Genomic DNA, 21,790 nt, shown 5'->3' with positions numbered 1-21,790 from the left:
GGGTGCCCTAACTCATGACCCATCCACACTGGCAAGGCACTTAAGAGTGCCTGGACTCTGCAGCTGGAGCGCTCCTGGTAATCCACCTCCACGAGAAGCAGAATGCTTGCTGCGTCTTGGCTGAAACACCCCAGCATCAGCGTGAACAAGGTGTTGCACTACTGCTCTGCGATTGGCCTCCAGAAACTTCCCATAATCCCCGGAAGCGGCCACTCTTGTCATTGTTTGGAATCAGCTGTAGGAATGCGGATATGCCCTTTCAAAGCTCCGTTTCTGACAGCTGGCTGCTTATCTGCTCCAGGACAAAGCAACCATTAGTGTGGAATGTTGCTTGAGAGGTGGGGGAAAAGGGGGTCTGCGGCTGTCTGAACTTACAAGACAGCATGCTGACATGCTCTCAGCCCCCCCAAAAACCCACTCACTCTCCCCCCACATACAACACACTCCCTGTCACATTCCCCCTCCCCCCATTTGAAAAGCACGTTGCAGCCACTTGCATGCTGGGATAGGTTCCACAATGCACTACCCTCTGTGGCCATTGCACGAGCTGCTAATGTGGCCACACCAGTGCACTTGAATTGGACAGTGTGGACACACTGCAGCGCTTTCCCTACTGCGCTCCCCGAGGGCTGGTTTAACTCATAGCGTCCTACATCTGCAAGTGTAGCCATGCCCTAAATGAAACATCACAAAAGCATTTAACAGACTGTCATACTGTTTAGTATGTCAACAAAGCACAAAGGACATAGATTAACTTGAGCAACTTGAAACTTCAGGAAATAGGTTCAGACTAAAGAGATTTCTGGCTACATAGATTTGATTTTTTTTTAAGCGCAGTTCTACTCTGAAGAGTGTTATAAAAAAAAAAAAAAGAGGAGATCCCTTCTTGTCTTTGGATAGGGTAGCACTGCAAGTCAGGAGACCAGTTTCTATTCCCAGCTGTGCCACTGACCTACTGGGTGACCTTGGCAAGTCACTTCACTGTTCTGCACCTCAGGTTCCCCATCACTAACGCTAGCTCTCTTTTGTAAACCCTTTAAATTCCATGGATGAAAACCCTTAAGTATTATCACTAGTGTGTAGATCTGCTCCAATTTGAGTTTTACTAGTGTTTTTACTCTCGTTACCTCTGACTCGCCGACATAGCTATAGGAGAGTGACTTGGATTCCAGCCTAGCTTACAGATCAGCAGCATTGTTAATTGCATTTCAACTACAGAATTATTGTTGGGGGAGCATGAGCCAGAATGAACACACAGACTTTCAGATTCCAGGTTGAGTTAGGCAGTTATAATAAAACCTTTTTACTTGTAAATTGATTTGACCTGGAGTCACCGAGACACAAAAATGGAATCTCATTATGCCAATTTTGCAAAATCATTTTCCAGAGCAGAATTGCTTTTATGGATGGAGAAGCTTAACTTTTTAAAAAATCTTGGCCTATGTTTCTAGGTCTCAGACACAGTAGGATATGGGTTCACTTATCTGACTACAAATGCCCTTAAAGTTCTCACTGAGAGAAGAATGGAATACGCTGATCTAGGGTATAAACTCCTTATTTACGTACAAAACACGCTCTTCCTCCACCATTCATAGAAGGTCAGGTAATGAAGAAAAAATAACATGTCTCTGAGGATTAAAGATACCTGTACAAAACAGCTGAATACAGTATCCCTGACTGCGTGACATTCAGGTACTTGGGAATTAAGCTCTCTCAATCCACATACCACATTTCTATTAAGTTTATTTTAAATTGGAGCAGGAGAGAGAAATGTAAAGATGAACATAATGTCACTATCCCTTGACGCTCTGTGAGGGAGTTACCCACAAGCCCTGTCCATAAAGGCTACATAGTGCCTGCCACACTGTCCATGACTTTCACAGAAAAGAAATCTTTTATTACACAAAACCTGTAGGAGGGACAATTTTTCCCCTTAAATATTTTGTGACAAATTAATGTGTTTAGCTTGAAAACATAAAACTTACAAATGTCAGCCTTTGCCTAGCACTGTGTGTCCTTAAAATATTTTTCACTCGTTTATGGATCTCTTCTCCATTTGCTGGTGTAGACCAACCAGTGTTAAACCTATAAGAGAGGGGGGAAAATAATAGAAGAAATATTCTTAGTTTAAAGAGGGCCGACACTTTTTGCTGTGAAGTTTTTTTAAATTAAGAAACAGAAATTATTACTTTCTATTTGGAATGTATAGAAAGTTAAAGTTCAATCCTCTCTTTCTCCTCTGGGATAGAGCTAAAGCAGTGATCCTCGGACCTCAGTGGTGTTCAGGAGCCAAATTAGCAACCGGCATTACCCAAAAGAGCCATAGTAGTGTGAATTCATTGTTTCATTTACTATATATTCATATTTAAGCAGTACAACAGGCAGGGCCGGCTCTACCATTTTTGCCGCCCCAAACAGTGAAAAAAACCGTTGCCACCAAATTGCCGCCACAGACAGCAGAAGAGAGAAACTCTCGCCGAATTGCTGCCGCGGCCAGCAGAACAGAGAAGCTGCCACCCAATTGCCACTACCGCGGAAACACTGCCGGCCCAAGCACCTGCTTGGAACGCTGCTGCCGGCCCTGACAACAGGGGAAATACATAGCTTACATACATACATACATATATATAAAAAAAGTATTTTATCAACTACAATTAGTTAACATAGCAAAAGCATCCTGATGGGTTAATAATTAAATCACACAGTGTTTTCATATCATGTGCTGCAAAGAGCCACAAGAGACGCATTAAAGAGCCACTTGCAGCTCCCGAGCCCCAGTCTGAGTATCACTGAGCTAAAGAAACCTTTCAAAGAGGTGCATTGGGAAAATATAGCCACAATTTCAATTATGTGCAAGCATTGTCCATATTTTCTATGCATGGATTTGTAACTGTACAGTTTGCATCATATCTGTACTACTGCTATGGCATAGAAAAGCTAAACAATTATTTCATCCCCAGCAATGAAGTCCCATTTTCTCTTCTTACAAAAAGAATTAGATTCATGAAATTCCCTCCACCAAAACGAAACAGGAGAACAAGCCCCAAACCACTAAAAAATCCCTGAAAGTCACAAAACAGTTTTATGAAACTGCAAGTTCAGTTTCCATCTTACAAGACGTAGCAAAGTTCTAAGTCTTAATTTTTTTTAAAAGACGCTCATATCAAACAAGAACCTCCATCTGTTCATGCAAAACAAACGGATGGATTTTATTCTTTCATGACATGCACCCTGTTTATTTTATTTTACTTGAAAAAGTCATTTTAAAAAGATTGCAGTTTTACCTTTCCCCATGCATTTAACTTTTCAGAATAGGAGTTAATCTTAAATAGTTCATGGAGAAAAAAAAGATTTTGTGATTGCCTCTTTTTACATGTTCTTCATTGCTGACCTACACATTTGCGGTCTGTCTCTCTCTCTCTCACCCTCCCCCCCAACTCTTTACTATGTTAGAATATTATTATTCAGGTTGCGAAGTCCAGCACTCAGAAGTTAAGAGATGCCAGAATTAAGGTTCCCTGTGCAAATTTAATTCAGCCCCCTTACGTCTACGCATTACGATAGTCTCATTACATGATCAAGTACTGTTTTTTCCCCACAAGACCTCTGCCTCAATCGGTGCAGTGGATTTCTTCTGAAGATAAAACAGGACTGTGTAGTAAAGGAGGCTGTTGTCTGTATGACCCCTGTCTCATTTGTTGCAGAATTTGGAAGGCATGTAGTGAATGAGGCTGAGGACTGCAGGAAGAGAAAGGATGGTCTTATGGTTAAGGCAGTTGAATGCTGCCTGGAGGATGGGTTTCTATTCCTCCTGCTGCCACAGTGTTCCTTTGTGATGCTGAGGAAGTCACTAACAGCATGTGATCATGCAATTAAAGACTATGACGATGCATATGCACAAGGGAGACAAATTAAGGTTGCACAGGGAATTTTAATTCTGGCATTTCATAAATTTTGAGTGTTTGACTTTGCAACCTTAAAAATGTTTTTAACACAGTTTTTCTGTGTGTAATTCCCTCAATTTTTAAAATAGTCAACTGAAAAAATAGGAGCTCTACGATGTTGCATCATATTAGCAAGGAAGGAACCTTTAGATCCACCACATAGTCCTCTGCTACTTAAGCTAACGGAGTAACTGATAGCAATAGTAGATTGTCAACCTCAGCGTGGACCAGCAATAGAGTGGTATGGGACCTTTGCCAGTAGGTTTCACAGATCTCTCCCCACAAGCCCTGTCATGTTGCCCAGCCAGTTCCACTTCCCCCTTTCCAGCTCCACATCTGATCTCTGTCTCTGCTCCCCGCACAGTAGCTCCCACTCTTTACTCTCAGGCTCCTCATCCCATCTGTCTTCCCCATACCTCCCCCCCGTTACTTTCCCCAGTATCCCCCCACTGGTTCCTAGCTCCAGTCTGTTTGTCCAGCAAGTCCCAGTTTAAGAAGTCTCTACTGAGCATGTGTGAACTGCAATTTTTCAATGGCTTACAATTTGGCCAAATATGGGGCGATTTTCATGTGGACAACGCAGAGCCATCCCCTGACAAATTTCAAGTCCCTGCTCGAAAGCATGGAGATGCTAGAGCTGTTTAAAGAAAAGGGCACTCAAATTCTTAAACATGGACAAAACGTACCTTTCACTAGCCTCTTTCTCAGAGCTGAGGGAATCATTCTGGCTGAAATTTTCAAAACCAAAATCTGCCTGAGGCAGACACCCAGCATGGAAAATTTCAGCCCAAACAGTCTGGTAAAGTTATAAGCTACTGAAAATAGGGTCTTATGGGAAATGTTGGGCAACCTTAATAATAGGCAGGGCTACGAGCCCCGTCTATAATAATTATTGATTGTTGGGTACAGTTGCTAGATAAAAGGGAAAAAAGGACGGTTTTTTGCTGACCAAGAGTTTGCGAAGAAGGAACGCTAAACTGATGATGATTAAATAGGTTTATTAAAAAAAACAAAGGTATTGTCAGGACAGATGGAGCTTGTCACCCTTCGTAGGCAGCTCACCTAGGGTAAGGGAAACTCCAATATCAAACCAAAGGTCGCATGTTTGGATGGCTGACCTATAAAGCTCATCCAGCAGACATGCTCATGTGAACTGACGTCTCTGTCAAGTACCTCAGAGAGCTAAGATGTTCCCTGCAAGCAAGGTACAGCAGCCTTGTTTGACTACTGTAACTGGGAAAAGGCCGCTAAAGTTAAAGAAGCAAGTGAGTAAGCGCACATGTGGAAGTTGCAATGTAGAACATTCACTGGAGGAAGTCTGGAACTATGCGAGGTCTTAAAATGAGGTGAAGAGTAAATATGGCACTTATACAAGAGATCATAGGGAAAGTTGCAGAGCCAACTGGTGGAGGATTACAAAATCTATTACTCAGCGAGTTCAACTGCCTGAAATAATGTTGGAAGCTATTCCAAATGAAACTACGCACAGGCATATGATAGAGATTACCAGAAGGTTGGACTGACTAATGGATGTTAAATTGTGTTGGGAAGATTTCACTATCCATATAATAAGTTGATGTGCACCACAGTTAGAAGAGGATCAAAAGAGAAGTTTTTCGATGAGTTGCTGTGCCTTACGAGAAACATACTATCCAATGAGAAGACATTTATCGGAACAGATCTAAAATGCACGCAGTGGAACTGATAAGGCTGGATATGAAGCAGGTCATAAGGCACTGGAACCAGAAACTTTTGAGGGGGGAGATGGTTCTACAGACTTGTCTGGCATTGGGATTGGTGACTGCACTTGCAGAAGAAGGGAAGCCATCTCATAACTTGTGCCAGTGGAGGACAAGTCCCAAACTGATTTCTTAGACAGATCACAAATAATCAATTGTAAGGGAATACCCAGAGAGCGCACTGTGGGACAGCACAGACTTCTCCTTATGGACTTCAGAATGCAGAGACCTCAGAAACGTCTGAGCCACTGGGCACCAGCGAGGCTTAAGTGATGGCAACTTAAAGATGGGAATGAGAAAACCTTCAAACAAAGAGTAATGCATAGACTTCCTGACTACACACAGGGATGGGTGGAGGACAACTGATTCAAATTAAAGTAAACTGTTAGAAATGGCACATGAAGTCCTAGGAATGATTAAACCAACACCAAAAAGGATAAGAAGGGAGACTTGGGTAGTGGGCTCCTCAAGTTAAAGAATCTGTTGGAGCTGAAAAATGGTAACCTTCATAAAAAAAAAAATGGCAGGTCAGTGGCTTGAGGAGAGAAGATGGCATACATGGAGGCAAAAAAAGCAGCCAAAACAAGTGTTGTGAGGGCTAAAAGTGTGGCCTGTGATGTGCTATATAACTAACTAGGAGGACATGAGGGAGAGAAGACCATCAAAAGACTTGCCAGGGCAAGAGAGAACGTGAACAAGCTTGCTTATGCTATAAATGAATATGGAATATTGCAAATAAATGGAGAATTAATCAACAAAGTTTGGAGTGATTACTTTGAAAGAGTGATGAATGAGGAGAACCCAAAGGAGGAATTAAGAACATGTAAGCTGAACTGGGGCCTGATAGATTGCATACAGAAGGAAGAGGCTGCAGAGGCACTTAAGAAAATGAAAAAGGGGAAAGTACTTGGGCCAGATGAAGTACTAATGGGTGAAATTAAATCACTGGGAATGGAAAGCTTTAAGTATCTTATAAGTTTGTTTAATTATATTCTTAAGAAAGGGAAAATGCTGGATGAATGGCGTGAAAGCTTTGTGGTGCCTATTTTTAAACATAAAAGATATTACAATGTGTGCTAATTATCAACCAATTAAGCTGATATCACCTGCTGTGAAAGTATGGAAGAAGATTACTGAAAAGTGTCCGTGTGGAATGGTTGAAATTTGGAAGGATCAGGCTGGATTCATGCCAAGAAGGAGCACAATTGATGCCATACGCGCACTATGAATCCCCACGGAGAAGTTCAGAGAAAAAAGATGGCAATTGAGTATGGTCTTGGCGTACAATTGTGTACCATAAGAAATAGTTTGGTATAGTGTGTAACAGAAGGGTGTTCCAGAAGGATACCCCATCTTATCCAGGATTATAGAATCATAGAATATCAGGGTTGGAAGGGACCTCAGGAGGTCATCGAGTCCAACCCCCTGCTCAAAGCAGGACCAATCCCCAACTAAATCATCCCAGCCAGGGCTTTGTCAAGCCTAACCTTAAAAACTTCTAAGGAAGGAGATTCCACCACCTCCCTAGATAACGCATTCCAGTGTTTCACCACCCTCCTAGTGAAAAAGTGTTTCCTAAAGCGTTCCCAACCTAAATCTCCCCCACTGTAACTTGAGACCATTACTCCTCGTTCTGTCATCTGCTACCACTTAGAACAGTCTAGATGCATCCTTTTTGGAACCCCCTTTCAGGTAGCTGAAAGCAACTATCAAATGCCCCCTCATTCTCCTCTTCCGCAAACTAAACAATCCCAGTTCCCTCAGCCTCTCCTCATAAGTCATGTGTTCCAGTCCTCTAATCATTTTTGTTGCCCTCCGCTGGACACTTTCCAATTTTTCCACATCCTTCTTGTAGCGTGGGGCCCAAAACTGGACACAGTACTCCAGATGAGGCCTCACCAATGTCAAATAGAGGGGAACGATCACGTCCCTCGATCTGCTGGCAATGCCCCTACTTATATATCCCAAAATGCGATTGACCTTCTTGGCAACAACGGCACACTGTTGATTCATATCCAGCTTCTCGTTCACTGTAACCCCTAGGTCCTTTTCTGAAGAACTGCTGCCTAGCCATTCGGTCCCTAGTCTGTAGCGGTGCATGGGATTCTTCCGTCCTAAGTGCAGGACTCTGCATTTGTCCTTGTTGAACCTCATCATATTTCTTTTGGCCCAATCCTCTAATTTGTCGAGGGCCCTCTGTATCCTATGGATATCCTAGGATATGTATGATAGAGTGATTATCATAGTCAAACTTAACGGGGCCATAGTAGAGATTTTCCAGTAAATGTTGGCCTGTGTCACAGGTCAGTTTTGAGCCCCTTTATGTTTGTGATTGTCATGGTTGTGCTAAGTGAGAATATACGAAGGGAGGTGCCTTGGAACCTGCTGTTTGCTGATGACGTAGTGATATATGTGAAAGACTGAGAGACTTTGCAATCCAACTTTGAACTGTGGCAACATAGTTTTGAGAGGTGCACTTCAAGTGAATGTTGGTAAGATCAAGGCTAGGATACCCGAGGGAAGAGGACTCACCAGAAAGGATATCATACGCAGAGAGCTTAGAAGAGTGAAAGTGATTAAATATCTAGTTATCAATGGCTCATGATAACACAAAAACCAGGGGTCACCCCATGAAATTAATAGGCAGCAGGTTTAAAACCAACTAAAGGAAGTAATTCTTCACACAACGCAGACTCAAGCTGTGGCACTCGTTGCCCGGGGTTGTTGTGAAGGCTAAAACTATAACAGGGTTCAAAAAATAATTAGATAAGTTTCTGGAGGATAAGTCCATCGATGGCTATTAGCCAAGATGGTCAGGGAGGCAACCCCATGCTCTGGGGGTCCGTAGCCTCTGACTCCCAGATGCTGAGAGTGGAAAACGGGATGGAACACTCAATGATTGAGAGCTCTGTTCATTCCCTCTGAAGCACCTGGCATTGGCCACTGTTGGAAAACAGGACAGTGGGCTAGATGGACCATTGGTCTGACCCAGTATGGTCATTCTTAGGATGATTCACCCCAAGTGATGCCTGGCATTACTCTAAAGCTCTGTGGTGCAGATGGTAGGAGCTGACCTTAATAATGTTAAAAGGCAGAGTATCTAAAACTGTAATTCGATCTATCTTAACATATGGAACAGAGACTTGACCAGCCACCAGAAAGGAAATCAGTATGCTCTCCATCACAGAAACTAAGACGCTGAGATGGTCAAATGGTTGGACATTCTATGATAGGAAACAAAATGATGTTGTAAGGAGCTTTATGTGGGTTTCTCCAAGTGAAGACAAGTTGAGGGAGGCTAATCTACATTGGTATGGGCATATCAAGTAGAGATCAGACAGCTATATCAGTAGGATGGCTTTTCCATGATTGTGGACAGAAGATGACCTAGGGGAAGACCAAAGACATGGCACATTGACCAGATATCAATAGACCTCAGAAAGGCCAATCTGCGCAACAGCCTCGTGTACGATCATGAGTTTTGGAAGAAGACTATAGAAGTCATCGACCCCCAAAAGGGAAGTCGCAAGAAAGATGACAATGATAACCCAAAGGTTTCAATGTGATCTAAATTCTCATGCTTCAGAGAATAACCAACCTTGAACTGAGCAATTCCAAATATGGGCAGGTTATTCCGTAAGTGTTCTACTTCAAGATTCCTGTTCTTTCCTCCATTTTTCTCCATCCATTTTACCTGTTCTAAATTATTCATTATTTAGTATGCCTCCTTGTCTTCCCTGTAAACACTCCCAATCTTTTCAACCTATCCTCCTACAGAATATTTCCATGCATCTAATCATTTGTCATCCATTTTTGAAGCGCTCCTGTTTCTACTATCTCCCTTTGGAGAGAGGATGCGTAGAACTGACAGTCATCCAGGTGAGGGTTAACACTGATTTATATATCGGCATATTTTCAGATTCCTTATATAGTTTAAGATTTTGTTTGCTCTTTGACCATCGCTGTGCAGATTTTTTCATTAAGTCAGACAGTGTTTGTTTCTGGAATGGTTACAGTTAATTTAGAACCTAGCAGTGTGTATGAGCAGTTCAAATTATTCTTTTCTTCTCGAGGTAGAACCTAAAAAAACAAAACAAAACAAAATCTTGTCAGAGTAACAGATTTTAAGCAATCTTCTTAGAAAAAGGCAGAGTGAGTTGCTGACTTTTCTTAATTGATCTGATATCAAAGAAATTATGAATGAGAAGGCTGGATTCTGCATTTTCATCATATAACTGAACTAAGGCTGAACATTACAAGGAATACATTATATTCTTATCCAATAAATTGCTAGAAACCTGCAGCTCTGCTGAAATGCTCGGACACAGAATGAAATAGAGCAGGTAAGAGAGAAATAACCTCCCCCCCCCCCCAAAAAAAAAAAGAAAAGAAAAAAAGGAAGAGCAGGGTTAGTAATGTGATCTTCCAACTTCCTGTCACTAGTTCCAAACCCTAGTACTAGGGAAATTGCTGCTGAACTTGTGCATGTAAAACAGTATATTTGCAAGCAATTCAAGTATGCCAGTTCCTATTTCCACAAATGAAACTTAGTCCATGAGAGTGGGGCACTGTGTCTCATGTATACAGCAATTTCAATTTATCAGATTTGCTTGTGTTGTTTAATACTGGAAAGAGAGGTCAGACATGTTGCTGTAGTTCACAGTATTTGCTTTTTTGAAACAGGAAATAAAGCGGCTACGGTTTGTTCGGAGGATTTCAAAGCACGGTTACCGATCTCATGTTTATAAATATCCATTAGGAGTCAAGTGAGCTGTAGCTCACGAAAGCTTATGCTCAGATAAATTTGTTAGTCTCTAAGGTGCCACAAGTACTCCTTTTCTTTTTGCAGATACAGACTAACAACGGCTGCTACTCTGAAACCTGTCATTAGGAGTCAGATGCTCTATCTTGAAAAATATAAAAACCATAGTTGCTATGTTATTCACTCATATGAGATGTATCCATGTACCACAGCAGAAAACTAAGTATTTAATGCAAAAGCTATATGCATTTCTTCAGTAGCATTACTGAACAATCCACTAGTGTGCACTGTGGTATAAGAAATGTTTGTTGATCACATAGGCCCTGAACTTAAATTACAAAAATCAAAACCTTAAGTATGATTAAAAACAGTATCAGCTCCTTTTTAATTAGTTTTGCCAGTATCTTAACTGTCTAATTTTCGTAATAACTATAAAGCCTAATCCACATTTTAAGTCAATGTTAATATTTACACCAATCAAAACTCATCCGAAAATAAAATGATGCTAGAAAATGTAACACCCATAATCTAAATTGAAACCATCTAATGATGTGATAACTCCTATTGGAGATATTTTATAAATGGCTTTCAGAGCACAGCTTCTTAAATTATAAATAAAGGAATTTCAGTTGCCCAAAACCACTAATTATGCATTTTAAAAACCACTAGCTACTTATTTATGTGATTAAGATGTCAGTATTCTATTGCAATGTTGGAGGAAAAGTCATTTCATTTCAATGGCTGTTTGCCCTGATAAACTTCTATAGCTGTATTTTGTCATACTTCCAATTTTCCTTGGGACTTGCAAACATTCTGCAGTTATATCAGTTTAAATTGTTTATTGATTCCAATAGATTGTATAAACACTTTGGAAGTATAGTTCAGTGACCTAGAAAAAGCCAGATCAGAGAAGTTATCATTCATTTCAAAGACGCTATGTCAAGTACGATCTAAGGTACAAAACTATTTTCCCTCGGAATGTAACTAAAGACATTTATTTTCTTTTATGAGATAAGGATTTTTTTTTTTGAAGTCATGTAAACAGACAACATTTACCTTAGTGCAAAAAAAGAATCAAGTCTGGATGTTATAATACAGATTAATATAATTCTCAGACATCCACTAGGATGGAACAGACTATTAAAAATTCAAATAGATGTGTGTCTACTATTTAAACACCAGCTTACAACTCTCAACTTTATAATAAATAGGTATTTTCAAAGTCAGACAGTGCAATCATTCATTTGAACATAGCAAGAAATGCTAATATCACCTATCAGCAAGAAATCCTACACCGTCTTGGATAGCAGAGTTAATGCAAAAGCTTACTGCAAAACGTTTGCATCAGGTATAACCCCTTCCCCATCAGCAAAACTTCCAACAGTGTGTGTAAATGTGTGTATGTGGCCTCCATGAAGAATTTATCAACTTCAAAGCAGACACTTCATGCTGAGAAGAAACTACATACAAGGACAAACTATCACAGGACAGAAATCAATAAAGAACTGTAGTAGCAGATTCACAATTGGAGAGCTCTATTGCAAGACAGAAAAAGAAAAGAAAAAAGAAATAACTACTTAGATAAATATAACCAGACAAACAGCTAAAAGAATCTTTCAGAAACTACCCATGTAACATGAGAGATCATCCAGAAAAGCCAAATACAGGTACACTTAATTCCAAAATGGATAGAACTTGGATACTTTGTATCTCTGCAGTACTCATGGTAACCAGAAGAAGTAACTTTATTTCCAGTTAAAGGCTAGGAAGTGGCTATTTACAAAAAACAACTTGTTCTCCGCATATATTGCCAACACAGAGAGATGCTGTAAGGGTTGGTCTTACTGGCATAATTATGTCAGTAAGAGGTGTGATTTTTTTTTTTCCGACATGATGATGACGGTAGAAGCCCTCCTGTAGATATAGCTATACGGTTTATAGTTTATAGCTTATTTCAGTTTCCAAATCACAAGAAACTATACTGGTATAAGCACCTTTATACTGACATAACTGCTCCCATCCCGTGGGATTTTGCTGCTTTAACTGTGAAGGAATAGCTACAACCACTACTTTTTTTTTTTTTTAAGCGTAGACAAGTACTAAGAGTCATACTATGGCAGTAAATAGTTGTTTTGAGCAGTAGCTGGTGGGTGCACTCAGTTCCTCTGAGTGCTAAATTCTGTAGACAGGAAATGCATCATCCCTTCTAATGGTCACTCAGTTCCTTTTCACCCCCAGAAGCCCTGTACTGAGCTGGGCTCTGAAGCAGAAAAGAGGTAGCTCTATGGAGGCACACAGAGAACAAGAGCTTGCTGATAAGTAAACTCATTTAATTTAAAGCGTGAAGGCTACCCAATCACCTTCTAAGGAGGTTGGTCTTAAAACAATGTCCTTTAATACCACCATTTGCTCTGGATGTGGTGTCGAGAAAATAGTGATTTGTAGGTGTGAACTCACCTCTAGGTAGCAGCCCTACAAATTTCACATAAGGGTACATTGCATGTAGACACCATCAATTTTGCAATGCCCTTGTTGATCAAACCCTTAAGAATTCAGGCACACCTGGTATATATCATAACTGGATGTATTTTCTTATCCATTTTGACAGTCTTTGACCTCAGGTGGTTGACCCTCAAATTCCTCTCCAGAGGCCATAAATTGTCTGACTTCTGAAATGGCTTAGTCCTGTTTAAGTAGAAGCCAGTGCTCTTGACATCCAGGGTGTTCCACTTCACCTCCTCAGCATAATTATGGGGCGTTGTGAAAGAGACAGGCAGAGATATCAGTAATTGAGATGAAAAGTCAGATATAAATTGGTCTAGATTGGGGTGAAGTAGCCACTGATCTTTGTGGAATACAGTATAAGGTGACAGATCATCAAGGCCTGTCACTCAAACCCTCCTGGCCAAGTTAACGGTGACAAAATATGATAATCTTCACTGAGAAGCAATGCAGACAGCAGGACCCTAAAAGCTCAAACACCCTCCCATGAGTTTATTTAATACCAAGTTCAAGTCCAAAGTTGAATAGGTTCCTGAACAGGCATGTACAAGTTTGTACGACTTTTAAAGAATTGTTTCACTGGGGAACAGACAAAGCCAGAGCACCTTTTCACAGGGCCAAGTTCAGGGTCAGCATAAGCAGTAATAGCAGATGGAAACTGCAGGTGCTTACCTAAGAACAGCTTTGATAACAGAGACAGAAGAAAGTCTAAACCAATTGGAACTGGACAGAAACCGGGTCACACCCTTTACAGTGAGCAAACTTTTAAAAACAGTTCTATTTACCAGCATTCTGTTTTCTAGCGGATGGTTTTCTGGACTCCATTTTAAGACATCTTGCCCTAGAAAGCCAATCTCTATAACATGAGACAAAGAACCTTGAAGTCTGGATGCATTACTCTGCTGGGACAGGAGATCTTGACTCAGGGAGAGAATGAACAAACAACCTTGGGACAAAACTAGAAGTCAAGAACCTGGGATGAAATCATGACTCCACTGAAGTCAAAGGCAAAACTTCCATAGACTTCAATAGAGCCAGGACACACATGGTCAACTGGACTCATGTTGGATTAACTAAGATCACCCAACATAATGCTGCCAAAACTTTCCCAGTACTCTGGGAATGAGAGAAAACAGAAGAAAGGAGTAAAAGGAGACTCTCTTGCCAATGCAAAAGAAAGCAGTCCTAAACGTGGATCCCTGACTGTTCTCAAGCAAACCTGAGTGTGGTTTGTTGTTCTGACTTGTAGCAGATAAATCCATGTTCCAACGATCCCATCTGGCAGAAATCACACAAGCACCTGAGGGCAGGAGTGACCACTCATGATGTTCCACACCTTTCAGACTGAAAGCAGCAGCTAGGGAGTTTTTACACCTGCCAGGTGCAGAATGGAAAGGATTACTTCAAACTGGGTGCATGATTCTCAAAGCCCGATTTGCCTCTCAGCACACCAGAAATGACCAAGTATCATGACTGTGCATTCTCTTTTCAGAGCCAACCAAAGAATTTCAATCTTTTTAGCTGGTGGAACCCATTTCAATGCTTGTAAAGGAATCGCAAACAAGGGGATGATTTCAGCTTGAGATTTTGCATCAGGCGTTGTCATCTAGCAAGATTTAGCTGCCAAATTACTTGTGCTTGGGGGGTACTTTCGTAGGAGAAAATCACCAGGACTTGCATGCTACTGGAGCCTCTTCCAAAAGCAAGTTCTGGACCAAATTCTTACAACGCTTTTGGGCCCTTTTTGAGAGTCACAGACTTTAGCGGCGGGCCAGTCAATAGGCAGACCACGGGCCAAATCCGGACTGCCAGGTACTTCTGAATGGACCCCAAAAATCTGTTTGTTTACTTATTGTTATTTTTTTATTATTTGCTCTGGAGTCTGGACCTTCACTATACCTTGACCAAAAAATTTGGACCTTGACAAAAAATAATGGTCAATCCCTGCTTAGCGGAATGCACTTCCCCAAGGTATAAAGGGCACGTTACACATCTATATAAAGCAGGTATGGGGAAAGACCACCTCTTAAACCCATTGTCTTAGACTGGTCTCTAAGACAATGACACAAAGTGACCTAAAAATTTGAGAAAAATTAAAACAGACAAAAATTTAAAACAACAAAGCAAACTTTTCAGCCTTAGCCTAACAATCTAACTATTTACTATTTGATTTATTTATCAAAACACTAAAGAAAAAGGGAGAAGTTTTACAACCACTGGCTGGCAGGCAGGCAGGCGCCGAGGGACTATTAGAAAGGGCACGATATTTATACCCTTGGGCGATGTGATGCAGGATTCATGGGAATTATGCAAACCTTCTCCCCCCCTTCCATACATTGCTCAAAAAGGTTCTGGGAGTGCATAGTTATGCAAGTAACACCAACAGTGGGGCTCTGAGGAAATAATGTCATGGACACTCACTTCACACCTATTTAGCAAAGAGGTCAAGTTTTCTTGTTGCTGTGTGCTGACTAGCATTATGTAGCCTAGAAGCTCAGTGCTCTCCATACGCTAGGTTCAAAATAGATTGGAGGCAGTATTTATCAAATCACCACAAGATTGGGCTCTTATACTCATCTAGATAATGTGTATTTTGTTATGCTTTCAGCAATACTGATGTTCTGCACAGTTAGGCGATTTGAACAATAATATTTTAATACATTTCCAAAAGCTGACCCTGGCTACATGTTTGCCAGCTTCAAATGTAACTTTCGGCATATATTCGGTTAAAACCTTAGTAAGCTGAGCAGTACTAATATTAAGGTCAGATTCAGACTACGTTTTCATTGCTCCTGCCTCTTTGCTTTCTTATTTTATGATTTTGCTTCTGCCAAAAGATTTCTTTTAAACATTTACATTCTTTTTAAAAAGTCTTGGATCTCAAGTAAGGAAACTGTGGGTATTTATTAACAACATTGGTGTCCCCCTACTGATACGAAGGGAACATGACGTCATTGGACAAAATTCTGAATCTCTGCTGGGGAGAGACCTGTGACGTGAAACAGCAAGAATGTTGACCTGATTTTGAGCTGGACAGGCAAAGATGAGTACCATGCAAAAAAGAGTTAAAAGGTTGTTTTCAAAGTGTTGTTCTCTCTTGTCTACTGCCTGTGAAAGATCCACACAAAAGAAAAGGGGGTAAATCTATTCGGGTGGCATAGTGACCTTAACTACACACACACACACACACACACACACACAGTTATCAAATACACAAACAAGGAGAAAAAAAGAGAAACATCAATACACAATACACATAAATCTCTCAGTTATAGTCATCAGAATGCTGGAATAGTGTCAGGCAGAGGGCGATGGTAAGGGGACACCACCTTAAACTCTCACAAGGATTTAAAACCCAGCCCACATATGCCCCACTAAAACTATATTTCTACATATTTTTAGAGAAAACCCCAAAGTAAAGTTTCTATTTATAAAAAGAAGCTGTAATTGGATTAGATATAAATTAACAAATACTGGGGTTGAAAAACAATCAGAAGTTCAAAACACCTTCAGAATATTTTACTAATGCAATCACCACATTTAAGTTCCTGACACTGAAGTCAGTCTTTGGAATATTAGCATTTTCCAAGATACTGACCAATTGTTGCTTGAGATATATAATAGACATTCAGAGCCAAAACCCAGACTAAGTTATACCAAATATTCAAAACATGCAATTGGAGAAGAGATTTTTATTGCCATGATTTTGGGACCCATGTCAGTTGGGCTGTACAAATGCAGTTGAGAGAAGATTGACACCCTGACTTTTGTACATGTGGTCCTTTGATGACAGTTCAAATGACTACATAAAGTAACAGGAAATCCACAGTCATTTTAGCCTGTGTCACCCCTACAACCTACAGTTATGCAAACATTACTGTGATTCACAATTGCCAATTATCCCAAAGTTTCACAGACAACAAATGAAAACAAGCCTTTACCTTTCTCTAAGCGAAGAACGGTTTAGTACAGGACTTGAGGAATGTTTCTGCAATGAGGAGGGTGCTGAACGTATTAATGAACTAGTAGAATGAAAATGCCTACTAGCAGTACCCGAGATCGGGTGCTCATCACAGCTGTCGGAAGAGCCATCTAAGTCTTTCCCATGATGAGACCTGATCATCTGTCAGAGAAAAAACAGCAGGAGAACTTCAAACAATATGTAAAATGTGCCCTGGCTATGCCTGTGCACCAGCTAACGGAGCAGAGATGTACACTTTCCACTTGCTCTGTATGTCAAACAAAGTTAAAAATTCAACTTGTCTGCATTAAGCGATACACATAAGGCGATGATTTACAGAGGTTTGCATATAACACTGGAGCGGGAGCAGCAGCACCCCCCATAATTAAGATTGCATTCCAGGCTAACCCCTGTTTTCAGTCACTGATATCTTTTTGAAGTTTTCACCTTTCCGGATGAAAATTTTCTAGGATTGGTTTCTGAACAGGGACTTTTTAGTCTCAGCAAAAGCTCTTCAGCCATATTGGATTATCAAACAAGATGGTGGGGGGCGGGGGGGTGGGGAGGGAGACAACATTTTTCCCAATTATAAAGAAATTTTTGCAATTTTTTTGGAGCCACTACAGAGCTGAAAAAAGTTAGAGGTAAAAATCTAAAACAGCCCTCACTGAAGAAAGTGCCTTGCAGGTTTCTAGTGAAAAGAGACCTTGAAGATTTCCACTGAAAAAGTGTTCTCTATTTGCCCAAGTTATGACCCTTTAAAAAACTGAATACTATGCCTGTACAGTTCATTTTGCATAGGTTTTCTCTGTAAGCTTGTAAAGTGCTAAGGAAAGCTACACCTTGCACGCTTGAGTGATGGAGTTTGCTGCTAATGAAAAATGTGCAAGCAGTGCAAAGGGCTTAGAAGGGTTGCTATATTCCTTAAGTTTCACAGAAAGGTGTCCCACTGTGATGAACCTTTAGTATTCCACCATCTTGATCCAGCATCTCACTTCCTGCTAGCCCCATCAGCTAGGGCCAAATCCTTGATCTCTAGATACTGCTGCAGCCACTTAAGGGAGATCCTTGGACACTGTAGAGCTGCCAGAACAGCTACATGACAAAGATGTGGGGCGGGATAAGGATACATGTTTTCCAGCTTAGCTTGTAAGCTTAGGGGACCAGGCCATGTCTCATCTGGTTTGCCATGCCCACTTATGTAGAAATAGCATTTTTAGATCAAGATTCAATCTGTTACCATATATTCCTACAAAGAGATTCATCAGAGCGTTATTCAAATGTAACCTTGACTAAAGCTTTACACCACTGGCCCTTTAAAGCTTCTTGTGCCCTGTGGGAGAATGGAATTTGTTTTGTTATTTCACACCACACACATAGAGGAACTCAATAATATTCCATGGAATTCTCCTTGCTAGCCAGGAAACCCTCTGAAAGGCAGGACTGTATCTGTCCCCATCGCACAATACACTATTTTTAGGTGAACTTTAACCAAAGGTGAATACCCTAGTCACACCACACAGAAGACCTAAATTAACAAATAAAAGCCAGGAGAATCCAAACATTTTGGCCCCATGAGCTAATTCACCTAACAATTTTAAAAGATGTAGTTGATGTTGGCTACAAAATTAGAGTCCCATTCAAATGTAATCTTCAGATTAAACACACAGACAAACAGCATGCCCAAATATAATCTGTTTTATTAAATTTAACATTGATTTCCCCTTAACAACCACATTACACCAATAGTAATTCTCAGGCCCTCTCACTCTACACAATATTAACAACATCTAGTTCAGAGCTATACTATTATTTTTGGCAACAGAAAAGGTATATTCCCTTTTGCCTTTATTTTTTTGTTGAAACCAGGAATGCTTAAGGGCATCAGGAGAGTGATGAATTTAATCTGTATCTGTGTTATCTATGTGCTCCAAACAATGACTGCCGCTAATATCTTCTTCCCCATTTGAGAAAAATGGATTTGAATTAAAACATCCATCATAAAAGCATATTTAGAAGTTCTCAGTACAGTTTATCACTTATCACTATGGAACAATCCAGAGGCAGCACAATATATTAGACTTACATGCCACATAAAACTGCAATCCTACACAGTGAAAGTTAAGAAGCTGACAAGAATGTTTGGCCTGAACCAAAGGTTTATCCTTTTAATTCACTTCCTTGTCCCTCCTTGCATCATCTCTCTTGCCAGCCATTAGGAAATCAAATAGGGCACACACACACAATAAATAACGGTCTACAGTCTGCTAGTAAAATTTCCAGGGTATTTCAGGAAAGACAAAAATTAGGAAAAAAAGGATAAACAAAGAAGTGACATCTCATTTAACACGTCTATCAGGTGGGTGAGATAAACAAGGCTCTCCATCCCAACCAAGAACATATGAAAAGCAGCTAGCTGAGGAAGGAAAGACAAAACTTGAGAATAATCACAAGAGCCAAACATTTGAAGTAATGAGCAGCAATTTAAAAAAAAACAAAACAAAAATAAAACATTGTGGATCCAGCTGTCATTTACACCAGTGCTCTGGTGATACAAGAGATCCTCTTGAAGTGGCTGTAAATGTAATTTCACACCCACTTTAAGGTGCCTTTACTCACCCCGGCATCATAAAGTGAAAGTGACTTTACTGTAAATAAAAATTAGGTTCTATAACTGCAGAATATGATTATTCACTATGAGTTTATGTCCATAGTGTTAACAGTTTGTGTGCGCAGAATGTTTTGAGAACGCTTTATAGTACAATAAAACAATATCTATATTCAGGTAACGGTGCATATACAGCATCAAACAACAAGATGAAGAAGTTGTATACTTGATTTCACTCAGGCACCTTCAACAAAAAATCCCACATGCTTTTCTGTTCCACATACTCCAAAACATAGGAAAATGTACATGCAATTTTATTTGCATTACTTACTTTAGTATGCTTGGGTCTATAGCTGCCAAGTAGAGAAGGATCTGGAAAAAAGTGCACCCCAACAGGATTTTTAAACAAGTTTTGAGACTATAGGTCTAGAATCTACATGCAGTTTAGGGCATTTTAAAAAAAGTCTTTCCCAAAAATCACTTACAACTCACCTTTCAAAACAGTAGCCAAAGCAATTTACTGTTATACATTTACATTCTTCAGATGCAATTTACATTCATCTGAAGAAGTGGGTTTTTTACCCACGAAAGCTTACGCCCAAATAGATCTGTTAGTCTTTAAGGTGCCACCGGACTCCTCATTGCTTTTGTGGATACAGACTAACACGACTACCCCTCTGATACATGATACATTGTATAATTCAAAATAACGTCACGGCCATTAGTGTTTTAGGGTTTCAATTTCTTCATCTGACAACAATAACTTTAGTTTGGCTGCAGCACTAAGGCTATGTCTACACTAGAGACCTTACAGTGGCACAGCTGTACCGATGCAGCTGCACTGCTATAAAATTTCTCACGTAGCTGCTCTATGCCAACAGGAGAGAGCTCTCCTGTAGACATAACTAAACCACCTGCAACGAGCGGTGGTAGCTATGCCAGTGGGAGAAGCTCTCCCACTGACATAGTGCTGTGCACACTACCATTTATGCCGGAGAAATTTATGTCTCTCAAAGGGGTGGTTTTTTCACACCCCCGAGTGACATAAGTTTTGCCAACATAAATGGTAGAGTAGACATGGCCTAAGTGAATGGGAACTCATCACAGAGTATGAGTACAATTTTGTGAGTGGACCGAAGTGACTTATATTGTTATTCATTGCTTAAACCAATGTAAGTAAAACTATACCAGAATATGGACCATATTTTCTACTACACTATAGTAAGCCACTTTGTAAAGGAAGTCAAATTTCCATCCTAAAAGAGAAGTCCACTGTATATCCACAGGACTGAAAATGTCCCAACTATTCTCACTCTGTGCTGCTATGCCTCAAATCAGTTTGGTGGATAGTTTCTTCAAGGTGAGAGTGAGTTCACCTAATAGTATCTAATGCTTAGTTCTTCTGTGCAACTTTAGATATCCAGAGTGCAGGACAACCAGACATGGGCTACAATTCTATCTACAGATACATGCACAGAAATCCCACCGAGATCAATGGGCTCCCAAGTTTTGATAAAATGTGCTTATATCTAAGAGGGGCCATATATTTGGAACTATCAGGATGAAAGCTTCCCTCTAAAGCACTGGGGCAAACCCTTCTTTAATTAAAAGCACCATAGTATCTGTAGAGTCAAATTTTCAATAGCTGCCTCTGATTTTACAGGCACAAAATGATGAAATTTAGTATCTAATTTGGGGGTACAACCAAGTAACCAAATTTGTAAATCCCCTCCACAGAAAGCAGACAGGACCTCCATGTTTTTAGTCTCATCCAAAAGATCAATATATACATGCAGTAAACTGCATGGACTCAGTAAGCTACCTCCAGAAGGATGAAAGAGTACTGAGCTGTCATTTCTAGGATTAGAACACCTGTATTTTTCAGAAGTCTGATCCTTATAACTGTTACACCCCAGAACATAGGCAGGGGGGTGGCTCTCTATCAATGAATCTTATGACTGTTAGAAGTGACAACTCTTTTCTGAGGTAGATTTCAGTCCCCTAGTGACTGGCCCAAGACCTCTAACTCATTTCTTATACGTGCTTAATGCCTATCAGGTGGTAATGTGGCTCTGATATTACCAAACTGCAAAAGATTCAAGTTTACGACCCTGAGGTGAAAGGCTCTGCATCCCAATGTCTACATCTGGAGCCTCCAGTCCTTCCACTATGGGCAAACTGCAAAGTACCTTTAATTCATGGTGAATTGCAGTGAAGGTATTACTAGTGAGGAGTCACAATAAAATGTAAATAGAAGTACACATAAATACTGAC

At 40.4% G+C, this 21,790-nt stretch overlaps 1 protein-coding gene across 2 annotated transcripts in view; it reads right to left on the bottom strand.

The window, feature by feature from the left end:
• SPATA6 (spermatogenesis associated 6) overlaps nucleotides 1-21,790 on the bottom strand; it is a 62,925-nt gene that overhangs the window by 21,013 nt on the left and 20,122 nt on the right. For both annotated transcript variants that reach the window (XM_074961772.1, XM_074961773.1), the window contains exons 9-11: nucleotides 19,848-19,888; nucleotides 16,889-17,070; nucleotides 1,986-2,085 (exon numbers count right to left, since the gene is read on the bottom strand). In XM_074961772.1, coding sequence (XP_074817873.1) covers nucleotides 1,986-2,085; nucleotides 16,889-17,070; nucleotides 19,848-19,888 — 323 coding nt within the window. The remainder of the gene's footprint in view (nucleotides 1-1,985; nucleotides 2,086-16,888; nucleotides 17,071-19,847; nucleotides 19,889-21,790) is intronic.

Source organism: Natator depressus, chromosome 8, assembly GCF_965152275.1.
Source record: "Natator depressus isolate rNatDep1 chromosome 8, rNatDep2.hap1, whole genome shotgun sequence".
Taxonomy (NCBI): domain Eukaryota; kingdom Metazoa; phylum Chordata; order Testudines; family Cheloniidae; genus Natator; species Natator depressus.
Note: the sequence above shows the minus strand (reverse complement) of the source record. Positions and strands in the feature narration are given on the sequence as shown.